General features: G+C 46.1%; 5 protein-coding genes across 5 annotated transcripts; 1 reads left to right on the forward strand and 4 right to left on the reverse strand.

Moving 5' to 3' along the window:
• Positions 1-12,571: 12,571 nt before the first annotated feature.
• C7M61_002634 (uncharacterized protein) lies at positions 12,572-13,180 on the forward strand (the record flags this gene model as incomplete). Its single annotated transcript, XM_024858001.1, has 1 exon — positions 12,572-13,180. One exon carries the CDS (start codon positions 12,572-12,574, stop codon positions 13,178-13,180), a length of 609 nt encoding a protein of 202 aa, XP_024713927.1.
• A 1,545-nt stretch (positions 13,181-14,725) lies between these two features.
• Positions 14,726-15,523, reverse strand: RVS161 (amphiphysin-like protein; the record flags this gene model as incomplete). Its single annotated transcript, XM_024858002.1, has 1 exon — positions 14,726-15,523. One exon carries the CDS (start codon positions 15,521-15,523, stop codon positions 14,726-14,728), a length of 798 nt encoding a protein of 265 aa, XP_024713928.1.
• A 789-nt stretch (positions 15,524-16,312) lies between these two features.
• On the reverse strand, positions 16,313-17,314 carry C7M61_002636 (uncharacterized protein; the record flags this gene model as incomplete). Its single annotated transcript, XM_024858003.1, has 1 exon — positions 16,313-17,314. The coding sequence occupies one exon, from the start codon at positions 17,312-17,314 to the stop codon at positions 16,313-16,315; it is 1,002 nt and encodes a 333-aa protein (XP_024713929.1).
• A 75-nt stretch (positions 17,315-17,389) lies between these two features.
• On the reverse strand, positions 17,390-19,768 carry RAD3 (TFIIH/NER complex ATP-dependent 5'-3' DNA helicase subunit; the record flags this gene model as incomplete). Its single annotated transcript, XM_024858004.1, has 1 exon — positions 17,390-19,768. One exon carries the CDS (start codon positions 19,766-19,768, stop codon positions 17,390-17,392), a length of 2,379 nt encoding a protein of 792 aa, XP_024713930.1.
• A 747-nt stretch (positions 19,769-20,515) lies between these two features.
• On the reverse strand, positions 20,516-21,220 carry C7M61_002638 (adenylate kinase family protein; the record flags this gene model as incomplete). Its single annotated transcript, XM_024858005.1, has 1 exon — positions 20,516-21,220. One exon carries the CDS (start codon positions 21,218-21,220, stop codon positions 20,516-20,518), a length of 705 nt encoding a protein of 234 aa, XP_024713931.1.
• Positions 21,221-21,355: the final 135 nt, after the last annotated feature.

Raw genomic sequence — 21,355 nt, forward strand, 5'->3', positions numbered from 1 at the left:
TCCTCAGGAAAAATAGATTTCGCCCTCTGGCTGTATGACCACCACCTTTGCACCACCAAAACCTAATCTAATCACAGGGAAACGTTTTTGGCCTCGGAATCACCCATTGTGCTGCGTATTGGGTGATTGCCTAGTGTTGTGATGTGTATGGGCGTTGCTGCTGTGGCCCTTAATCCCAGTTACTTGTGCGCTCACCAAACCGATTCTCATGACTTGGAGGCCGTCTTACTGCTACCTGGAATGCCAAGGATAGAAGCTTCGCCTCAACCCGGGTATCTCTGCTACTGTAAGTTAGTGGGGGAACACGGTGAGAGGTTAACGGGAAGAGTGGTATGAGGAGGTTTTGAAGGAAACGGATTGGCAACCCCTTCCGGATAGCCTTCTCTGTGCCAGCCACTTGAACCGCCGAAGGCAGGACACAGGGTCTGACTTTTTGAGGCAAACCAGGCAGTTGTTGTACGTGCTCCCAATTTAGTGAGTTGATGGGGCGGTTGGGCAATCAAGTGACATGGAAGACCAGTTATATATTTTGTGAATTTTTTGGGAATCCCACCACTGGTTCTTCATCTTTGATTGTTGTCTCGTGCAATTAAGGATTACGGCTGTCACGATTCACGGTGGAACCCCCATTGGAGATTTTACGCAGTCTCTGATGGAAGACTTGTCTGGCGTTGTTTCAGAGCCTGACAAGTTGCTCATTTCTTGAGCTGGTCCTTGAAACATCCCTCAGAAGACTGACACAGCCAATTCTTCTTCTCTTCGGAGAGCCTCGCATTTGGATTTATCATGCCGGTGTGAGTACGTTGCAAATGATTATTAGGTGGTTTGGAGCATACAGCTGGGCTCTTTATCTTGTTTTTGTTTTGGAAAGCGACAGTTCCCACCAGTCGGTTTTTTCCTACCCTTTTTGAACATGCGTCCTTGCTCGTGTGCCTCGGATATGTACCCTCGGGGGCATTCCGGGGAGATCTAACACGCGAGCCCTCGGAGAAGCCTGACCAGCTTTTCCGGTTTTTTGCTGTTCCTCGGAATTGAGTGGATGAGTGGAGAGGCAGTGACTCAAAGAAAAGAGACCGGTTCCGGACGCTCCTCGGAGAGTCCTGCCCTCGAAGCTTGTCTGCTAATTCTGAGTGAACCCCAAGTGTGAGGGCCATCTTGCTCATACTTGTGGTGGCTGGACAAGATGGGACTTTTTTTGGTGGGGTGGTTGCAACAAATCCCCACATCATAAAAAGAAAAAACTTTGGGACTTTGGTCCTGGGGTTTTTCTTCCAAGTCTGGTGATTTGGTTTTTTTTTTTTTTTTTTTTTCTTTTTTGTTTTATAAATAATATATGATGATGGTTTTAACCGAGCTTAGCTCGGATAAGTAGGTGGCAGCTGCAAGTGATGCAGGGAGGTTTAGACCTTGCATGTATTGTTATGCGAGTCATTAGACATTCACTGCAGTGTGTGCGATTAATTATTTTGGAGGTACATTTACACTTGCAGGTGGATGCGTTAGATAAGGCAGTATGGCCTAATGTCGTTTGATGGGTGTTATGACGTACCGACATTTGTATGTACAAGTTGACTTATAATACGTATGCACATGTAAGACATACACGTACACTTAGCGCTCTTGACAACATGCTAAGTACGTCGAACTTCCTGACATTGAGAAATGTCGTAGAGATTAAAACATGATAGTGAACGTATATATTTAACTATTGATAATGTACGCCTGATACAAGCGGGGGCACCTGCGTGAGTTCATGGGAGTCTTGAGTGATTTGTCTGGCCGACTCAGGTGTAAGACATCCCTTCTCGGTATCATGCAAGTGTGTGAGCCTACATGGGACCACAATGTCTTTCATGCAACTGTGTGATGTGATGTGGGTCCAGAATGTCTTACATGCCTGCGACAAACTCCAACCCACCTCTCCACCCCATCTGTCAGCCGAATTTCTCAACCACTCGGTCCGACCGACCCACTTCCTCCTCAATCACTCATGAAGTTTGGACTGAAACTATCTTAGAAGACAATTGAACTTCAAGTAAGGCCATGCTATTGGCGCCGGGCTTCGCTCGGCTCTGCGAATGTTGCATGGTCAACACAACTTTTTGCTTGATAAAGAAGAATGGGATACTTGCATTTGAATCAAGGCTGGGCTACAGTCACAGCAAAGCCAACCCCATTCATCCCCGAAACCCAATCTTCAGTTTCTCTCAACAATATGTGAGTGCTTGAGTAAGGGGCCTATACAAAGCCATAACTCGGATGTATTACTTCAGACTTGGCTATGCGTCTTTGAATTTGGCATGAAAAGAACTTAAAATGTAGGTCGGAGCAGCCCTGGACGGCTGAGAATCTGTGGCCCTGTCAAGAAGCCCACTCTTGGGGGTGAAATTCTGAGGGGGTTTTTATTTCTTTTCTTTTCGTGAATTAATTTGAATTTTGATTTGAATTGATTAGTTTCACGGGGCTGGCTATATTGTGGTGTATTTATGGAGACTCTCGGATGTGGGTGGATAGTAGTGTTATTCAAATCACACTCAGTGGGTTTATTACCAGCAAACGGTCTCTGGTTTTGGTGAGCTTTTCATGCGTTTTGTTGAAATTAAGTCTAATTAGTAAGGTTTAATTAGTAAGGTTTAGCTTCCGGTAAATCTATTAAACTCCGGGAGCTCCTCCAACTCCATCTACATTGGCACTTGGTGACGTTTAAGCAGCATTTCCTTGATTTAAATCGCCTTACTAATGAAGGGATAATAATTCCTTGATTTCTACGGCATTTACGGTGGCGCAAGCTTTGATAAGAACCCCCGTATTACTCCTCAATCTATTTTCCAACGAAAACGTGATTAAATAACGGTTATTGGAGTATATGCTTCAAGCCCTCTACAAATTGATCTTGGAATGAGCTTTATTGGCCTTGGCCCACTTAATACTGGGATTTATTAGCAAATGGTACAGAAATGTATCAAAGCTCTATAATCCCAATCGAAAACCCGGTCAAAATCGTCATTATTGGAAAAAGCTGGATTAACCCCTTCCGAAAACAGGCCATAGATGATTGTTATGTCATTCTTTGAATACCAGTGGTGATTTTGAAATTAGAGGCTACCTCTATTAGCTTAGGAAGCTTAAATTTGCTGGTATTGCTGGCAGTAAACGTCAAACGGTGAGTGGGTTATCTACTGGTGGGGTAAAAGGATAGAAAGCTGTTTAAAAGACAAGATAACAATGCTTGAACATGTAATTTCCTCTAATTTTAGAAGACTAGGCGTTCAGTTTTTTTAATTTGTGGATGTTGCACCCGAGCATGCGGTATCTTGGAGACGTTTTGACTGACCACTCAAGCTCCCCCAGTAACATTTCCAAGGCTTTTCGGTATTGAATCGATAGTTCAGGTCATTAGCTTGCTAAAAATACCAAAAAAGTCATAATTCGACAGCTACAGACAATTTTACGACCCCCCAATTTCTTCTCATTTTTCTATGATCAAGGGGGGACCCTTCAAAATTCACCACTTTCCGGATTTTCGAAATTTCGACTTCGGAGGTCCGGGTTTTATGACCAAAACCCCAGATTTTGAGGAGGTATGGGTTTTTCAAAAGCCTGTTGGACCACAATTCACCACTATTTAGGGACAATTATATAAATGTCTAGTCATAATGAAATAAAAAAACAATGACTACAGCTATTGACATTTAATTATTCCAGAATTTGTAGCTGGGGTGCTTGATATCAGACGAAAGGATGATTTCCTCTCTGCAAGATGAGAAGAAGGATGTAGTAACGATATGTTGATAATTTTTCTATAACATCTGGCTCTCCATTGACCTTTAATGATTCACATGTAAGCTCGAGTTCCCCTTTTTCGTGCAATTGACGTTAATGCTTCGCCATCATACGGAGATATGTCACATAACTGGCTGCAAAAAAGCCACCAAAGACCCATTGTGAGCCATTTACTTAATGAAATTCACGTCAAAAAAGATGTATCTTAGTGATAAATGGACAATTTGAAGTTTTGATGATTTACTCTTGCTTAATGTCGTATGCGCTCAATGAGGTTTTTGATTTTAGCTTATTACCAGTCGATTACAAATACCAGCGACTTCTAATTACACTTATTGTAGAGCTCAGAAGCTCAGCTTTCTAGCGATATCACTATTATGCACCAGTCAGCAAGAGCTGAAGAAACGAATCAGTTTCAAATTTTGGAAAAACGCCTTCCAAGGGGGGACCCTTGAAAATCCGACAACTTGACGATTTTTGAAAAACTGGTTTCGGAGGTATGGGTTTTATGACCAAAACCCCAGATTTTGAGGATGTTCGGGTTTTTATAATATTGCCTATTTGCTAGGAAATTAGAGGTTACATCTAGAATTATTTGGCTTATGCTGGGCAATTGTTTAGTCCTTTTATGCATAGTATGGTTTTCTCCTTCATTAGGGCCTTTAAGTGTTGAAAATGTAATCGAGTTACATCCTGGAAGACGCATAAAACTAGTGCGAGACAGCCATTTCGATTATTTGACCGGAATTCGAGATTTGAAGGTATGAGCGGCTTTCTGGGTAATCCTTAGGTAATTTTAAAGCTCATATAGAAGTTTTGGAAAGCCAAACTAGAATTTGGATTTTTATGAAGCAAATTACATTGTGTGCTTTTTACCAATTGTTGCAAAATATCTATAAATGACAAAACTACCGGGCTTTCTGGAAATGAAAAAGGATTATGCAGCTAATTGAGGAATGAATAAATGGACAGAAACTTGCAATATATTACAAAAAGAGAATTTGTCTCTTCGAAGAAGAAAGGGAGACTAAGAAAGGTGACTGGATACCTTGAGCAAAACCTCATTGGTCATGTCGTACACAATTGAAGCTTCCTCGTCAATATATACCATTTAGTAGATCTGCCTAATAGAATATTACAGCTAGCCAAACCAACGGTATTACTTACTTGATGGGAGACTCGATTGCTTTATGCTTTCTTACTGCTTTCGTTTCCACCATCCCGCCATATCCGCCCCGCCACGCCGCAGCACGGCCCCCGCGCCCCAGGATGCCAAACATCTTGACATTATTCACACAATGACGTTGTAAAATGTAAAAAATTGTAGAATCCGGCCTCCCAATTGGTCCATTTAGATTCGTGGATTTTTGACCTAAAACGGCCCATAGCAGCACCACACACTTCCACATTCTCATATCCAACCAGCCCATCGTAATCTGCAACGTCAAAATTACATACTATACTCATAAAATCACTCCTGCACTCTCTCCATACCACCAAATAGCGCACCCCTGCTTCACCGCCCTTTTGTATGGAGCCTCGAGGTTCATGCCCAAACACCCGTACCCCACACCTACACTATCAAAAGATGCCCCGATCCGCCAGAATCCAAAGGGGACCCCCTTTGGCCGGAGACAACAAAATGTTCAAAGTGGTTTTTCTCGACCTTCACTAGTCACAAAATGGTCGTTGAGACACCAATCGAAAGCTAACACTCAGGAGAACCGACTGCACCGCTTTGCAGACCGCACCTACCACTTCCTGAGGAGCTACGGCGGTTTTTCAAAAAGCACAACAAACACCCTGTTTTGGGCATTTCAGCGGCAACCATTGGTCAATCCAACAAACTAAGAAGCTCATCAGAATCTTTGAACCGCGCCCATTCCAACGGTACCACTGGCTCCCCCGAAATCGCCCTGCAAGTGCACTTTTTGCAGCCATTTCTTCCACACCCATAACCGCCAAAACCAAAAGTAGGTCGAAATCAACCATTTCGACGGTTTTGGTGCACGGGTGCCAAAATGTAACAAATCGTTAACAAAACCAAATTTCAGAAATTCGGACCGTCTTTGAACCCAAATAGCTCTACGACCAGAGCGACCTAGACCGAGCGGGTACCCGCGCCAGATCGGCATAATTTTTTCCCGTTGAACCATGCCAATAACGAGTAGTAGGTCGTCTTAGATGGAAAGAAATTGAGTAGTTTTGTGGCATCCGGCGAAACTTTTCAAAAGTGTATAAGAACGGCGGTGTTAGAGTGTACCTTAATGGTACGGTTTGGTAGGAAAAAATTATGCCCAACTAACCGTACCATTGGTTTTGACAGGCCGTCTTTGTGTGTGTAGCAGTAAGGCGTTAAAGTGGGTACCGATTTGGGGAAATTTGGAATTACGATAAATAGGGTGCAAATGGGAACCAGTGAGATGGAAGCCCCACGAGTGGTACCGCCAAAACCGCATAAAAGAGAGGAATCGAACCATATGTGTGGTTTCTCCAACTGAGGCTTGTAATGTGCTGTTTGGTGGTGTTGTTGTTGGGTACCATGAACCTTGAGATTTGACATTCTTACTGGAAGGTGCCAGACAGAAAAGGGCCCATTGCAGGTGCACTTTAAGGTACCCCAAACACGCTCCTTATGTTCGATTCTCCTCTAGATGCCTAATTCCCAAACAATCACACAAAATGCAGATTTCGGCCCAAAATCACCACTCAATGGCTTCTTGAATCTGCACCACTTCCTCTACAACACCCTAATTCAAGCAGAAGATACTTCCAGACGCCCTCTACCTACTGCACTCGCCCAAGTCCAAAAAACTTCAATCCCCGGTTTTTGCCACCAACTTGAAGTTTCTCACAACCCCCTCGCCCAAAGGGTCCCCCCTTTGAAAATGGCCTCCTCGACCGTTTTTCTCAATTTTGCAACCGCGCACCTTGACAACCTCCAGGTTAGAGAACCCCCTCCAACCGAACCACCCAAAAAAATGACTTTTCAAATAAACAACACGACCGTATAATTCAAGGCGGAAAACCCCACCTCCGTGAATTCCAAGTGTCCACCATGCCTGTGCACCGAGAAACACACTCCCCAAAGTGAGCTCCAATGAACCGAATAAATCTTTTGATTCAGATTGCCATAATATGTATATGTATCGATTCGCCGTGGCCCGTACTCCCCAAAACTACCACCCATTACGTTCCCAGCTTACTATGCCACTGGGAATCAACCGTTTTGTCCATTTTGCTTACGTAATCAACTACCTTCTCTACCTTCTCTTGTCTTCCCAGACGCCGTTACCACAATTCCAAACCCACTCCCAACATCCCCAGACTCGCCGCTTCAAGCCCATACCAATAATTCAATTACCCCTATTCAACCCGTCACACACCGAATCAGAAACCCACCCTCCCTCGTCGATCTCCCCAACCAGGCCATTCCAGCACCTGCAATTCACACTGGCTGCAAATTCGAACCCGCTCTTTCCAACGGTGCCAAAACCTCGAATACCCATTTTTCGACCCAATCTTCGTGTCACCGACCGACCAACCTAGCTCTCGGTTCCGAGTCGCGGAAGGTCGATTTTCACTTTTTTCGAAAAGTGCTCGAAAACCAAGGGTCCCCCCTTGAAAACCCGATTTTACCCCCCAAAGTAACAGGGTTTCTTAACTATGGGGATTTTCTTCAGCCCCGTCAAACCCACCATAAACGGCATCTGCAACACATAAGACCTACTGGTGCAAAAACTAGACACCTGAAACTACGCCCCAGACTGGTCACACAGCCTCTACAAATTCACACCCCGTTGTTGTTGCCGTTGGAACTTTTGCGACCTCTTCAATTGCACCTTCCAGTGCCACCAAACCCACCAAACTCACATCCCGCCATAATGGCCACCACAAAAGACCCCCAAACCAATAAAACCCACAAAAACCACCCGGCAACACCTCCAAATGAACTACCCTTTTCCTCACCACTAGCACTATCCTGCACCAAACCCGTACACCTCACCACTGCGAAACCCTCCATTTTCGCTCCAACTGCCCCAGGGTACCCCCAGGACCCTCTGTCTCGAATTCAACAACCCGCCATATCCGCCCCGCCACGCCGCAGCACGGCCCCCGCGCCCCAGGATGCCAAACATCTTGACATTATTCACACAATGACGTTGTAAAATGTAAAAAATTGTAGAATCCGGCCTCCCAATTGGTCCATTTAGATTCGTGGATTTTTGACCTAAAACGGCCCATAGCAGCACCACACACTTCCACATTCTCATATCCAACCAGCCCATCGTAATCTGCAACGTCAAAATTACATACTATACTCATAAAATCACTCCTGCACTCTCTCCATACCACCAAATAGCGCACCCCTGCTTCACCGCCCTTTTGTATGGAGCCTCGAGGTTCATGCCCAAACACCCGTACCCCACACCTACACTATCAAAAGATGCCCCGATCCGCCAGAATCCAAAGGGGACCCCCTTTGGCCGGAGACAACAAAATGTTCAAAGTGGTTTTTCTCGACCTTCACTAGTCACAAAATGGTCGTTGAGACACCAATCGAAAGCTAACACTCAGGAGAACCGACTGCACCGCTTTGCAGACCGCACCTACCACTTCCTGAGGAGCTACGGCGGTTTTTCAAAAAGCACAACAAACACCCTGTTTTGGGCATTTCAGCGGCAACCATTGGTCAATCCAACAAACTAAGAAGCTCATCAGAATCTTTGAACCGCGCCCATTCCAACGGTACCACTGGCTCCCCCGAAATCGCCCTGCAAGTGCACTTTTTGCAGCCATTTCTTCCACACCCATAACCGCCAAAACCAAAAGTAGGTCGAAATCAACCATTTCGACGGTTTTGGTGCACGGGTGCCAAAATGTAACAAATCGTTAACAAAACCAAATTTCAGAAATTCGGACCGTCTTTGAACCCAAATAGCTCTACGACCAGAGCGACCTAGACCGAGCGGGTACCCGCGCCAGATCGGCATAATTTTTTCCCGTTGAACCATGCCAATAACGAGTAGTAGGTCGTCTTAGATGGAAAGAAATTGAGTAGTTTTGTGGCATCCGGCGAAACTTTTCAAAAGTGTATAAGAACGGCGGTGTTAGAGTGTACCTTAATGGTACGGTTTGGTAGGAAAAAATTATGCCCAACTAACCGTACCATTGGTTTTGACAGGCCGTCTTTGTGTGTGTAGCAGTAAGGCGTTAAAGTGGGTACCGATTTGGGGAAATTTGGAATTACGATAAATAGGGTGCAAATGGGAACCAGTGAGATGGAAGCCCCACGAGTGGTACCGCCAAAACCGCATAAAAGAGAGGAATCGAACCATATGTGTGGTTTCTCCAACTGAGGCTTGTAATGTGCTGTTTGGTGGTGTTGTTGTTGGGTACCATGAACCTTGAGATTTGACATTCTTACTGGAAGGTGCCAGACAGAAAAGGGCCCATTGCAGGTGCACTTTAAGGTACCCCAAACACGCTCCTTATGTTCGATTCTCCTCTAGATGCCTAATTCCCAAACAATCACACAAAATGCAGATTTCGGCCCAAAATCACCACTCAATGGCTTCTTGAATCTGCACCACTTCCTCTACAACACCCTAATTCAAGCAGAAGATACTTCCAGACGCCCTCTACCTACTGCACTCGCCCAAGTCCAAAAAACTTCAATCCCCGGTTTTTGCCACCAACTTGAAGTTTCTCACAACCCCCTCGCCCAAAGGGTCCCCCCTTTGAAAATGGCCTCCTCGACCGTTTTTCTCAATTTTGCAACCGCGCACCTTGACAACCTCCAGGTTAGAGAACCCCCTCCAACCGAACCACCCAAAAAAATGACTTTTCAAATAAACAACACGACCGTATAATTCAAGGCGGAAAACCCCACCTCCGTGAATTCCAAGTGTCCACCATGCCTGTGCACCGAGAAACACACTCCCCAAAGTGAGCTCCAATGAACCGAATAAATCTTTTGATTCAGATTGCCATAATATGTATATGTATCGATTCGCCGTGGCCCGTACTCCCCAAAACTACCACCCATTACGTTCCCAGCTTACTATGCCACTGGGAATCAACCGTTTTGTCCATTTTGCTTACGTAATCAACTACCTTCTCTACCTTCTCTTGTCTTCCCAGACGCCGTTACCACAATTCCAAACCCACTCCCAACATCCCCAGACTCGCCGCTTCAAGCCCATACCAATAATTCAATTACCCCTATTCAACCCGTCACACACCGAATCAGAAACCCACCCTCCCTCGTCGATCTCCCCAACCAGGCCATTCCAGCACCTGCAATTCACACTGGCTGCAAATTCGAACCCGCTCTTTCCAACGGTGCCAAAACCTCGAATACCCATTTTTCGACCCAATCTTCGTGTCACCGACCGACCAACCTAGCTCTCGGTTCCGAGTCGCGGAAGGTCGATTTTCACTTTTTTCGAAAAGTGCTCGAAAACCAAGGGTCCCCCCTTGAAAACCCGATTTTACCCCCCAAAGTAACAGGGTTTCTTAACTATGGGGATTTTCTTCAGCCCCGTCAAACCCACCATAAACGGCATCTGCAACACATAAGACCTACTGGTGCAAAAACTAGACACCTGAAACTACGCCCCAGACTGGTCACACAGCCTCTACAAATTCACACCCCGTTGTTGTTGCCGTTGGAACTTTTGCGACCTCTTCAATTGCACCTTCCAGTGCCACCAAACCCACCAAACTCACATCCCGCCATAATGGCCACCACAAAAGACCCCCAAACCAATAAAACCCACAAAAACCACCCGGCAACACCTCCAAATGAACTACCCTTTTCCTCACCACTAGCACTATCCTGCACCAAACCCGTACACCTCACCACTGCGAAACCCTCCATTTTCGCTCCAACTGCCCCAGGGTACCCCCAGGACCCTCTGTCTCGAATTCAACAACCCGCCATATCCGCCCCGCCACGCCGCAGCACGGCCCCCGCGCCCCAGGCGGCCAAAAAATCGAAATTGGATATTTATATATTGTCCCTCAGAATTTAATATTTTTCAGTGGTTGGCGAGATATTGGGGGATTTAGGTGTGAGGTATTTTGGCGGCTCAAGGGAGCAGGATTGGGAAAATGTTCTAACTGAAGTTACCAGCATGTGTAAAACCTCTTAAAGTATTGAATTCACTTGGTTCAGAGTATTTTGGAAAGTTTTGGGGGTAGAAAAGCAGCCATCTATTACTTTCAATCACTGCGGTGAGCTCAATCTCGAACTCCGGTGCCATTTCTAGACCCGTACCTCCCTTATCATTTAGTGGGTCTGATACTCTGGATTGAGCCATTTGGTACTCTATTGGCATATAATTGTATTTTAATTTCATTGTCAGCAATTGACTCTCCATCTTCTTCGGGTGCCTCGAAAATCGGATCGGTATCTGGTGTGTCAACTGGTTATCTCACACTAACCATAGCACACACTTCCAAGGAATTGGCCTACATGATTCCTATACATCTCTGTCTCGATTTGAATCAATGAATACGGGTATTTGTAAGCAGTTATATGATCTGATGACCGTCTAAAACCACATTTCCCCATACTGTCTGTACCTATGATGTCAAGAAGGTACGGTTACGATGCTACTCCTCTTGACTCGTAAGGAGCGTAAGTGAAATCACAAATTCCCAAAATAGCAGCCTGAAGGGCTTCACTGACCGTAAACACTGTTGCCGACCTCGAACAGTCTTGCATGTATTGGCTTGGGTGTTTGTTTCAGAATTCGGTTGCATGGATGTTTGCAGCTTAGAATTGGTTACTTGATAAGGGGGGCTGGAACTTAGTGAACTATAAAATAATATCTCGAAGGGTATAGCTGAAAATACTGTGATTTGTTCTTCTCGAGAGTATATGAATTGTATTGAGGAAGATATAGGAGGTTTCTTCCATGCAAGGGCTGCGGCTACATGCATAAGGATCCACCTCAATCGGGTAGCTAAAGGAACTATTTAAATGTTGATTAAACCTAGCTTTTATCATCTCGGCTCAAATTTCATTAATATACCACAGCACATATTTTGCAGATAAAAATAATCTACATAATCTTGAAAGGGGAAGGACAGTCAAGAAGACCTTGCGTCAGAGAAGTGTATACAGATGTTTGGGGTCTCTGGTACTAGATCTCGAGTTTGGCCGATATAAATGCATGTTTCAATTGAAATTATATTTTTTCGGGAGTTTATGGGGCATTCTTCGACAGCTACATTTCTTTCAATAAAGGATTTCAAATTCTTGAATCATCAATCGATAAGAATATCTCGACTTAGAGTAAGTAAAGTAGGGCCGGAGTAAATAGAGGTAGGGCTCCTCGGCGTTCAAAAGGGAGGTTACACAATTCACATAATCTGACACGGAATTGAAACAACTTCAAGGATTATTGTAAGCTTTTCTTCCCCCTTCGTCAGTTTCAAGTGTAGATCCCGAGCCGCACCCTAGCCTCGGGCTGCATAAGCGGACCCTATTTAAGTATCGGTTATTTCCCCCTTTTGTCTTCAGTTTAGAAAAAAAGGTTCACCAATCAATTTTGGCGATCAACTCTCTGGACCCTCCACAAGCGCATCAGTCGCATCTGCCCCGCCATCATTCTACCTTGAAAGAATCTGAGTCTCAATGCGTGGAGCTAACAATCGTCAAAAAGAAAAGAATACTCAGGAAATAACACCAAATTCTTTGTTATCACCAAAGACAGAATTCTGTATTTTTGCCGCCAGCGCAATATTGATGCTGTTCTATGTGCTTCAATTGTTCACAATGAGAGTGGAGGCAAAGCCACATCCTGGAGTTGAAAGAATCTTTGATGACATAGATAGCTATCAGCGGAACTTCCCAAGGCAGCTCAGCTGCAAATACAGTAATTATCTTTCGTTGGAAACACGTCAAAGTCTTGATACTTGTGAGAACTACAGTGAGAGGTTCTTTAAGGGCTATATTCAAGAGTTCAAGTTCTACGTCCCAGCTTGCTTCCCAGCTTGGGAGGAATCTAGGAAACAGAACAAAGATGTCGAGAATGGAACCTGTCCAATCGTTCTGAAGGTCCATTGTGAGTTAGAGCCACACGTCAATCTGGTACAGATACTCACACAATACTTCACCCTCTGCCGGGCAGTATACAAAAAGAAATCTTGGGAGGATTATCAACGTGACAGTGCAAAGATCTTCAAACTAATGTTCTTGCCATTTACGGCTTATCATTTGAGCCTTTTTAGCCGTATTAGTCTTAGCCGTATTAGTATTGTGTTGCTTGCGATTTCTAGTTTAGATGTTGCATCTAGAATAGTCAGCTCTGTTACTCCACGTATCATGAAGTTGGTGCTCTTGCTACTGGGAACCGGCAGAGAGCCATTTCAATGGCTTGTATGATATTGCCATAGTGAATTCAATATAAGCAACTCTTTCTACCGTATAATCAGATTAAAGAGGACGAGAAATGGCTGCTAAAGACCTAGTAAAGATCTGGAATGAAAGATACCCTAGACGACAGAACAAAATGGCAATTCTTTTACAAGTGCCTGTTTCATCTTGATGGGAGTTTGGTCTTGTTTCAGTGTATGCTCCCAAAATAGGATGTAGGCCTTAAGCGGCTGAAACAAGTGAGGCGTCGTGGACTGTAAGGTATTTATTTCCCCGAATCCCCTCCATACTCCTGTTTCTTTAATTTTTTTTTCCCATCCCATCACCCTGATTCCTCTAATCTTATCCAATATGACTTCTGAGCAAATGATAGACGGATTCAACCAAAGAGCCGAAATCGAGCACATCGAACGCAACGAGTCTGGCTCAACCAGCCAAGCTCAACTAGGATCTCATGAAGAAACTAACCTAGTTCCTTTGAGACAAGGCTCATCAACATCGGTTAATATGGAAATCGAACATGCGGAAGTATTAGAAGTTAGACCGCATTGGTCAGAAAGAAGACCGTTTTCCACTGTTAAGACGCTTTGCAATAGGGCATTTACTATTCGCAATCTCTACAGGGTTTGCAAGGCATGCGAATGGTATTTCCTAATTACAGGTCTTTACCACTTGTTGATATATTTTTGGTTGGTGTATGAGGAATCACGCAACGATCTTTATTGGGAAAAGAGAGTAGAACAGCTTGCTGGGATGGATGAAATGGATCTTTGGAAAGAAGCTTTGACGGCTTTGGGTAACGATGATATGAGATGGTTTTCATTTGTGGCGCTGCACATTCACCCAGAATACTAGAGAACCAACTGAAAGTGCACTAAGAGGGTGAACCTTCTTTTGAAATACCAATTGCAAAGCTGCTCATTCAAAAGTGAAGAAAGAAAAGAGAGAGGGTTCTTGGAATCTATATAGCCCAAATAGCGTATGATACATGTTGTGAATGCAGTTACACGGAACGCTCTAAGTACCAAAAAGTGCTCTTTTTACCCAAGTAGTCGTAAGGTTTATTTCAATCCAGCCTGTTCAACTCAGTTTGTTTTGATCAAGTAACATTTGAAAAGTATATCAGTTTATGTTCTGTGGCTCAATCGAAACCGCACTTACATTTCGCAACGCTCAGCCATATTCACTATAGACTTGAAATTTGCATCCATCAATAAAAATCCAAAACTCCATGAAATCTCTATTTTACAACACGATAACAAGCCTCTATCATTGAAAATCGTCATCAAAGAGTTACAGCTCTTTAAGTGGCCAGGGTGTTACTTAAGCTTTGACTTCGTGCGATACACTGACAGCATGGCTTAACGCCTAAAAGCCGTATCACTCACAGATATACGAGCCAAAGAACAATTTGTCAGCATATCGTGAAATCACTCACTTTCAATAAATCCTCACTCTGCCACTTACAACACACTTCTTAACACTGTCATTAGTTATACATCTAATTATGATAGGACACACAGCTTGGTCCGGTAATGCAATGGGCGGGCGGCCCTACTTCTGCCCCAAGCTGGTAATACTCAAGGAGTTCATCTGTAGCAACATGTCGTCGATCTTGCCGTCCAACACACCGTTGGCGTAGTCGTCTCTGGACGCCTGGTCCAAGTACTGCTGCAACTGAGCCAACCGCGAGTAGCCCTCGGTACAGAAACGTAATTGAATCTTGACCAAACTCTCGAACGAGGGGTCGTAGAATGGCACTCTCAAGGCAATGAGCTGAGGCAATTCGCTCTTCAACTGCTCGTTCAAGTCGTCGTAGATATCCTTTGCCATGGCCAATTCCTTTTCGGCACGGGGCAATTTGGCGGCATCCTTTGCTGGCTTGTCGATTAAACGCCTCACCTTGGCTTTGCACTGGTCGTAGTCCGTCTTCTTGTGCGCTCTCTTCTTGATGGCTTCGTCAATCTCGTTGAAGTAGCTGGCAAACTTGGTCACGGGGTCCAAAATGGTTTCTCGGAAAGGTCCGTCCACCTGCTTCACCGTCTCCTCGTCTAGCTCCCTCACACATTGCATGTAATACTGACCCACGTTGGAGTACACGGATCCACCCTGACGGGCCTCCTCATACAAGTTCAGCACGATTTCCGCAATCGTGACTTGCGATGCGGTGACGGCTCTAAGCGAGTCCAAGTAACCCTTGGAAGCCTTCTGTAAGTTTTGGCCTGCCGTCTTGAGCACCTTGTATCTTCTCTCCTCCATGTCAAAATCCTTGTCGATGGTCTTGTCGACATCCTTGACCATGACGGCACCACCGGCTCTGTTAATTGCTTTTTTGAATCCTCCCCACGACATTGTGTAATTGGACGGGTTGTTGTTGGGGTGGAGGCGATAGTGGTTTTTTCTTCGCACTTAGGAGTGACGGCTACCCAGTGCCGCTGCAGAACCGAGACCACGTGACCACGGGCTTGCTATATCGGCGCTTTTTGCAACCATTTCCACAAGCACAGTAATGTCTCTTTTTTCTTCAAGTGATCGTCCCAGTTTTCCCGGATCGTGGGTGGTTCCTTCGCCGAGATCTGAATGGTTGGATCCGCCGGCCACGCTCAACCCGAAATACTACTCTGCCGAAGGACGGCTGAGTTCGCCAGGTATCACCGAACCGTTCAAGAACAACGACGAGGCCGATTATGGCATTGAGCTTCAGAGTTTGAAGAGTTTTCTGAATCCACCGTCGCCGGCGGGATCTTCCCCTCTTTCCACCCAGATCTTCTCTCCGGAGATTCCTCACATTCAAATAACTCCATCAGCAGTAGAACCACACATGACAGAGCCTTTGCTTCCAAACTCCGCTCCGCTTGATTTCACCTGCTTACTCCCACAGGCGGGTGCCACTATGGCACAGTCCGCAGGTCCAATGGCTGGATGCTGGGACTTAAATCCGAATAACCGGACCGACGAGAATGTCTTGTTGCACGTCTTGAGCGAGGATTTCGAGCGGGTCACTCGTACGGCAAGCGGTCCGGTGATTAAAGCGGAAAAGAGCTCCTGGAGAAGCCGCTTGAAAGAATGGACCATCGGTTTGTCTGAGCTAGAGTACCACAGAAAGTACTACTGGGCAAAGTACACGCACGACGAGGAGCTCTAGCTTCCCAAGAAGACGTCCTTCCACTTCCCCGTGCGGAGCTTCTCCATAGTCACTTCCTTGTGTCTCAATGCGTTCATGTCATGTTTGAGAAACGACGTAGAGCAGTAGATCGATGCACCAGCCCAAGCTCCGAGGCAGTACTTTCCGGAGACGGTGAGTTTGGGGAACTCTTTTTGCGTTTCTTTCACAACGTGTCTCTGGAGATCGATGCTGGCGATGTCGCCAAAGAACACAAGGTTTTGGAGAACCTGGGGTCTCACATCTACAGCTAATTCCCCGACCAGCTTTGCCAACAACTTCGGCAAACCAGCGAACTTTGCAAAGTCCTTTGAAGCGGCGTTTTCAGCATTATTGTCGCTCTCAGCTCCCTTAAAACGGATCGTCTCTTCCGAGTAGGTCTCAGTGACCGTATGTTTCACAACCCTAAGTTCACTAAGTGCACTCACACGACACTCCAGCCAGCCGAAATCAACAACAAGTGAATCCTCCACGCTGGCGGCCATAGATATACACGGAGCACGCGGTATGAAGAACACAGAAGTAGCACACCCTAGGGGCCCTAGTAGAGCACTGCATAGCTGGAACTTATCCAACGCCGAACTGTCGTCGTCTAGGATCATGATCTTGACGTACCGAGGAGTAACCATGAGCTGTTTTGTGACAATGTGCTTCAAAAGGCGACTTAGGGATTCGTATCCATCCTGTTCCCAGAAAGCGAACTCCCCTTTACGCTGAGCTTCCTGGTACGCATTGAGCGACCGATGTGATTCATTATCGTCTTTCAATGAAAGGAGAATCTCCTCCTTTTGTTCTTGAGTTATGGAATGGGATTGAAGCTGGAAGTAGCGTGGATATGTCTCTTTACATGGTGGTTGGTAGCGATTCCAGATCGGCAGGCCGGGCCGTATTGAAATTGAGGGAGCGGCTTCTCCGGCAAAACCAATATTGATTTCTTGGGCCGATATCTCTAAAATCACAGCATAGTATTCGTTGGCCATGACGGCCTGGTGCTACTACTACTTCTGAGGTACCATGTTGATATCTTCGTTACGTATGCAGGTAATTTGCAGCCTCTAGAGAAGCTCGAGGTCGGCGTCGTCCAAGTCCATGAAATCGTCTTCTCCTTTGTCCTCGACGTCAACGTCGTCCTCAATTCTCTTGTCCATCTTCTTTTGCTGCTGTCTCTGGTGCTCCTCCAACTGCTGGAGGTCCCACACTGATACACCTTCAGAGTCTTTGGGATTAGTGGGTTGTGCCAACGATCTCAAGAACTTCTTGGCGTTGGCGAGCGCCATATCTGTAGAGAGGTTTGTGTCTGAGTCGTAAAGTGCCTGGGCAATCCATTTGGGAAGTTGGTTCTTCTTTCTGGCGAATCTTCTGTCTGCTAGAACCATGATTCCGTAGTCGTCTTTACCACGAAGGACTCGTCCCAAACACTGGGCAGCGTGTCGCATGGCATCGAAAGAAAGGAAGTCATTCTCCTTGATCTGGAAGTGGTCTCTCATGAACTCAAGACGGGCTTTCAAGATTCTCGACTCGGTGTACTGGAAAGGAATACCAATCATGAGGACGGTTCTTCCGTAATGATGATCAAAATCGATACCTTCAGAAACTTTACCACGAGCCACCGAGAGAAGCACTGCACCTCTTCCGTTGGAGCACGCTTTTCTGTATGTCTCCAACGCCAACGACGTCTCCTGCGCATCAGGCGTCTCCACCAAGATCAACTTGTACTTCCACACTTCATCAAGCACGCCCATGCTCTGCCACATCGAGATGATCGACTCCATATAGAGATATGATGGGAAGAAAACAACCATACCATCGGGAGTGATTTTGGAGAACTCTATAAGCAACGAGCCGTAGTTACGAACCACCGAGGGATCGTTTCTGATCTCGAATCGGGACGAAATAGACACCTGGTCTGAGCCCTTGGTGACGATCATGGGCAAGAACGACCGCCTGGCCAAGGTCATGGTGTATGACTCTTGAATGACCGTCTGGAAGTTCATCATCTTGGGGTACATATCCAAGGGCGAGATTGTTCCCGAGGTGATGATGACGGATGAAAACCTGTCGAAGACGGGCTTGATAGCAATGGAGGCGTCCAAACAGGTGAAATGCAAAATGGGATTAGGAACCTGGGACCCCTCGGTCTCGAAGGGCTCGAGAATAAGCTGGAAACCGGTTTCATATGTGGAAACCAACGTTGCAAACGTCGCAATGTCCTTCAATGCATTGAGGTCCTCGACATCGGCAAGTTCTAGTGTTCTGACCAAAAGCGATAAACGTTCCGAACAGAAGCGCAATGGTTTTCGGTCGATGAAGGTGAGTTCCTTCAAGTGCTGGAGAAACGAAACGGGCGTTTCACTGATGACATGGAGAACCTTCATTCTTGTCTTCAAGTATTCGATGAACCGTTTCAAGAAGGAGATGAAATGCTCGGCTTTTCTGATATTTCCCGGAATGGCCTCGTCCAAGAGATCTTTGGGTAGCACGGGGTTGGCCATGAAGAGGTCCTCTTCTCTTGCAATCTCATTCTGCCTTAGCCCCTCCACGAGCTTTTCGTACTCGTTTTGGAGTTTCTCCGAATCCTGTGCCTTCATCTCGTCCACGGCATCGGCAAGCTTATTGGCTCCTCGTGACGCTCGCTTCATCGTGTCGTCAGTCAAATATAGCGATAGCGACTCGATACAGACGTTATCGATGTTGTGAGCCTCGTCAAAGATGATAATACTATCTCTGGAGAGCTCCTTGGACACTCTTTCTGCGATCTTCGGATCCAACAAGTAATGATAGGAATAAATAATGACGTTACAGAAGGATATCATTCTTCTGACGGTGAAGTACGGACAAGTGCCTTCTTTCTTGCAGTACTCAAGCAACGACTCAAAGGAGTACACGCCCTGGGGCAAGAGGTCGTGCTGGTCAAAGTCGTTCAACTTCTCGTGGTACGAGCAGAGCCCTAGCTGGTTAGGAGTCTGGATCATCTGTTCCTGAGACACACCCTCCGATTCGAGTTTCAGCTTGAGCTGGCCGTTGGTGAGTCTTCTGCATTTCTCATCAACAACAGCGCCCTTTCTCTCCTGACGGACCTCCGGATGCAAACACAAGTTCTTTCTCGACGTAAGCCCCAATCCTCTGAAGTCCTCCACATACCCTAGTTCACTGGACCTGTAGTCCATAAGCTTCTGAAGCTCGATAAGGGCCTTTTCGATCTCCGACATTGTACGAGAACAGTACACGATCTTTCTGTGTTCTGGGTAATGCATCTGGTACGCCACCGTAAGCGAAAGCAACGACACCGTCTTGCCTGTTCCCGAAGGCATCTCTAGGATACAGTTGCCACCGACATCAAGCGTTTTCTTAATGTCGCTCATATACGCATACTGCTCCGGGTAGATTCTCGGGTACGGGAAGAGCACCGGCAAGTCGTCGATGTAGAATTTCATGACTTGGGAAGAAGTACTAGGGTGTAGTTAGCTTGCGATATCGCGATGTGTAGGACCACACAGTTGCACAAAGTGGGGAGGCAAAGAGGGGGGCGTGAGGTTTGAATGGATGACAAATCGAGAGTGGTTTATGAAAATGGGCTTTTTTTTTGAAATTTCTTCGGAGTTCGGAGATTTTTCAGCAGATGGCGGGGTGACTAAAGGCGGTGATGCTAGTGGCTGCGAAATCGCTGCAGTAGTGAGACACCGAGTGGTGAGTATTAGCATCGATGAGAGGGAAGCTGTTCTACGAAATTGATAGAAATGTCTAATTGGTTGATGGGGAGATTTTTGAATCCGCTTTGTTGTATGTGTTTTTGGATAGGACATGGCAGGTTGCTTTGTATTACAGCAATCTGTAGTGATGCTCAAAACCAGTAGGCATTGCTACATGCCATTTAGTTAGTAGGGTAACCTCACAATTTGATAGACTCAACAATTTGCGAAGGATTTTGAAGGAGCCGTCGTTAAACAAGTCTTTCATCAATCGACTAAGACATTCGACACATTCGACTAAGTGATTCGACTTAGACATTCGACTAACTTGACATCCTCCATACTCACCAATTGACCATTGATCCAATCAAGCCAACCAACACCTTCAACTCCCACCTATCGATGGCCTCTACACTCACAGTCGTAAATCGTATATTCGTGGTCGTCGTGACGTGACGTAACGTGCCGTAGCGCCTGGCAATCTCCACCAACCTATGCCTGGCCAAACTTCTTCACCAAAAGCTCCTTGATCTGCGGGAAGATTATGTCGCTGCTCTTCCCGCCCACCTCGTGCCACACGCCTCTTCTCTGGTAGTAGGACCGGATCTCCTCAATCTCCTTGTTGTACTGGTCCAAACGCAGCTGCAACAACACGGCCTCGTCGTCCTCCCGCTTGATCAATGGCTCTCCTGTGGCATCGTCTTTGTAAGGCACCTCCGGCGGATCGTACTCCAAATTGTATACCTTGCCAGAGGGCGGATGCACCCACCTCTTCTCTACACGGTCCAAGATCAACTTCTGGTCCACGTTCAACTCAATGGCCATGGTGACGCCGGCCTTGTTGCCGTCGAGAATTCTGTCCAAAGCGACTGCCTGGGCCTTGGTCCGGGGCAAGCCGTGCATGACCCAGTTGGACGCCGTGTTGAACCAGTTGTGCTCGTACAAGAAGTTCTGGACCAAGCACATGGTGACGTCGTCGGGGATAAGGGAGCCTGTTTCCATGAGCTTCTTGACCGAGGAGCTGAAAGGCAGCCCTCTGGCGATTTCTGTTCTGAAGATGTGCTTCAGAGAAAGCGACGAGACATTGAGGAAGGAGTCTTGGATCCGGGCACATTGTGTAGTTTTACCGGCTCCGGGAGCACCGAGGAGCACGATCCGGGCCGGTTTGGCGAGTTTGACAGCTTTGCTGAGGGGCATCTACAAAAAATAAAAAATAAAGCGGTTGTTTCAAAAAACAGCCAGATCCGGGGCTACTTATACCCTGCTGCTGTGTGAAGGAAGTTGGGGATTCCCAAACGGGCACCTCGCCTGCAAGAGGGGAACACTATTTAC

Source organism: Candidozyma pseudohaemuli, assembly GCF_003013735.1.
Source record: "Candidozyma pseudohaemuli strain B12108 chromosome Unknown scaffold00005, whole genome shotgun sequence".
NCBI lineage: Eukaryota > Fungi > Ascomycota > Pichiomycetes > Serinales > Metschnikowiaceae > Candidozyma > Candidozyma pseudohaemuli.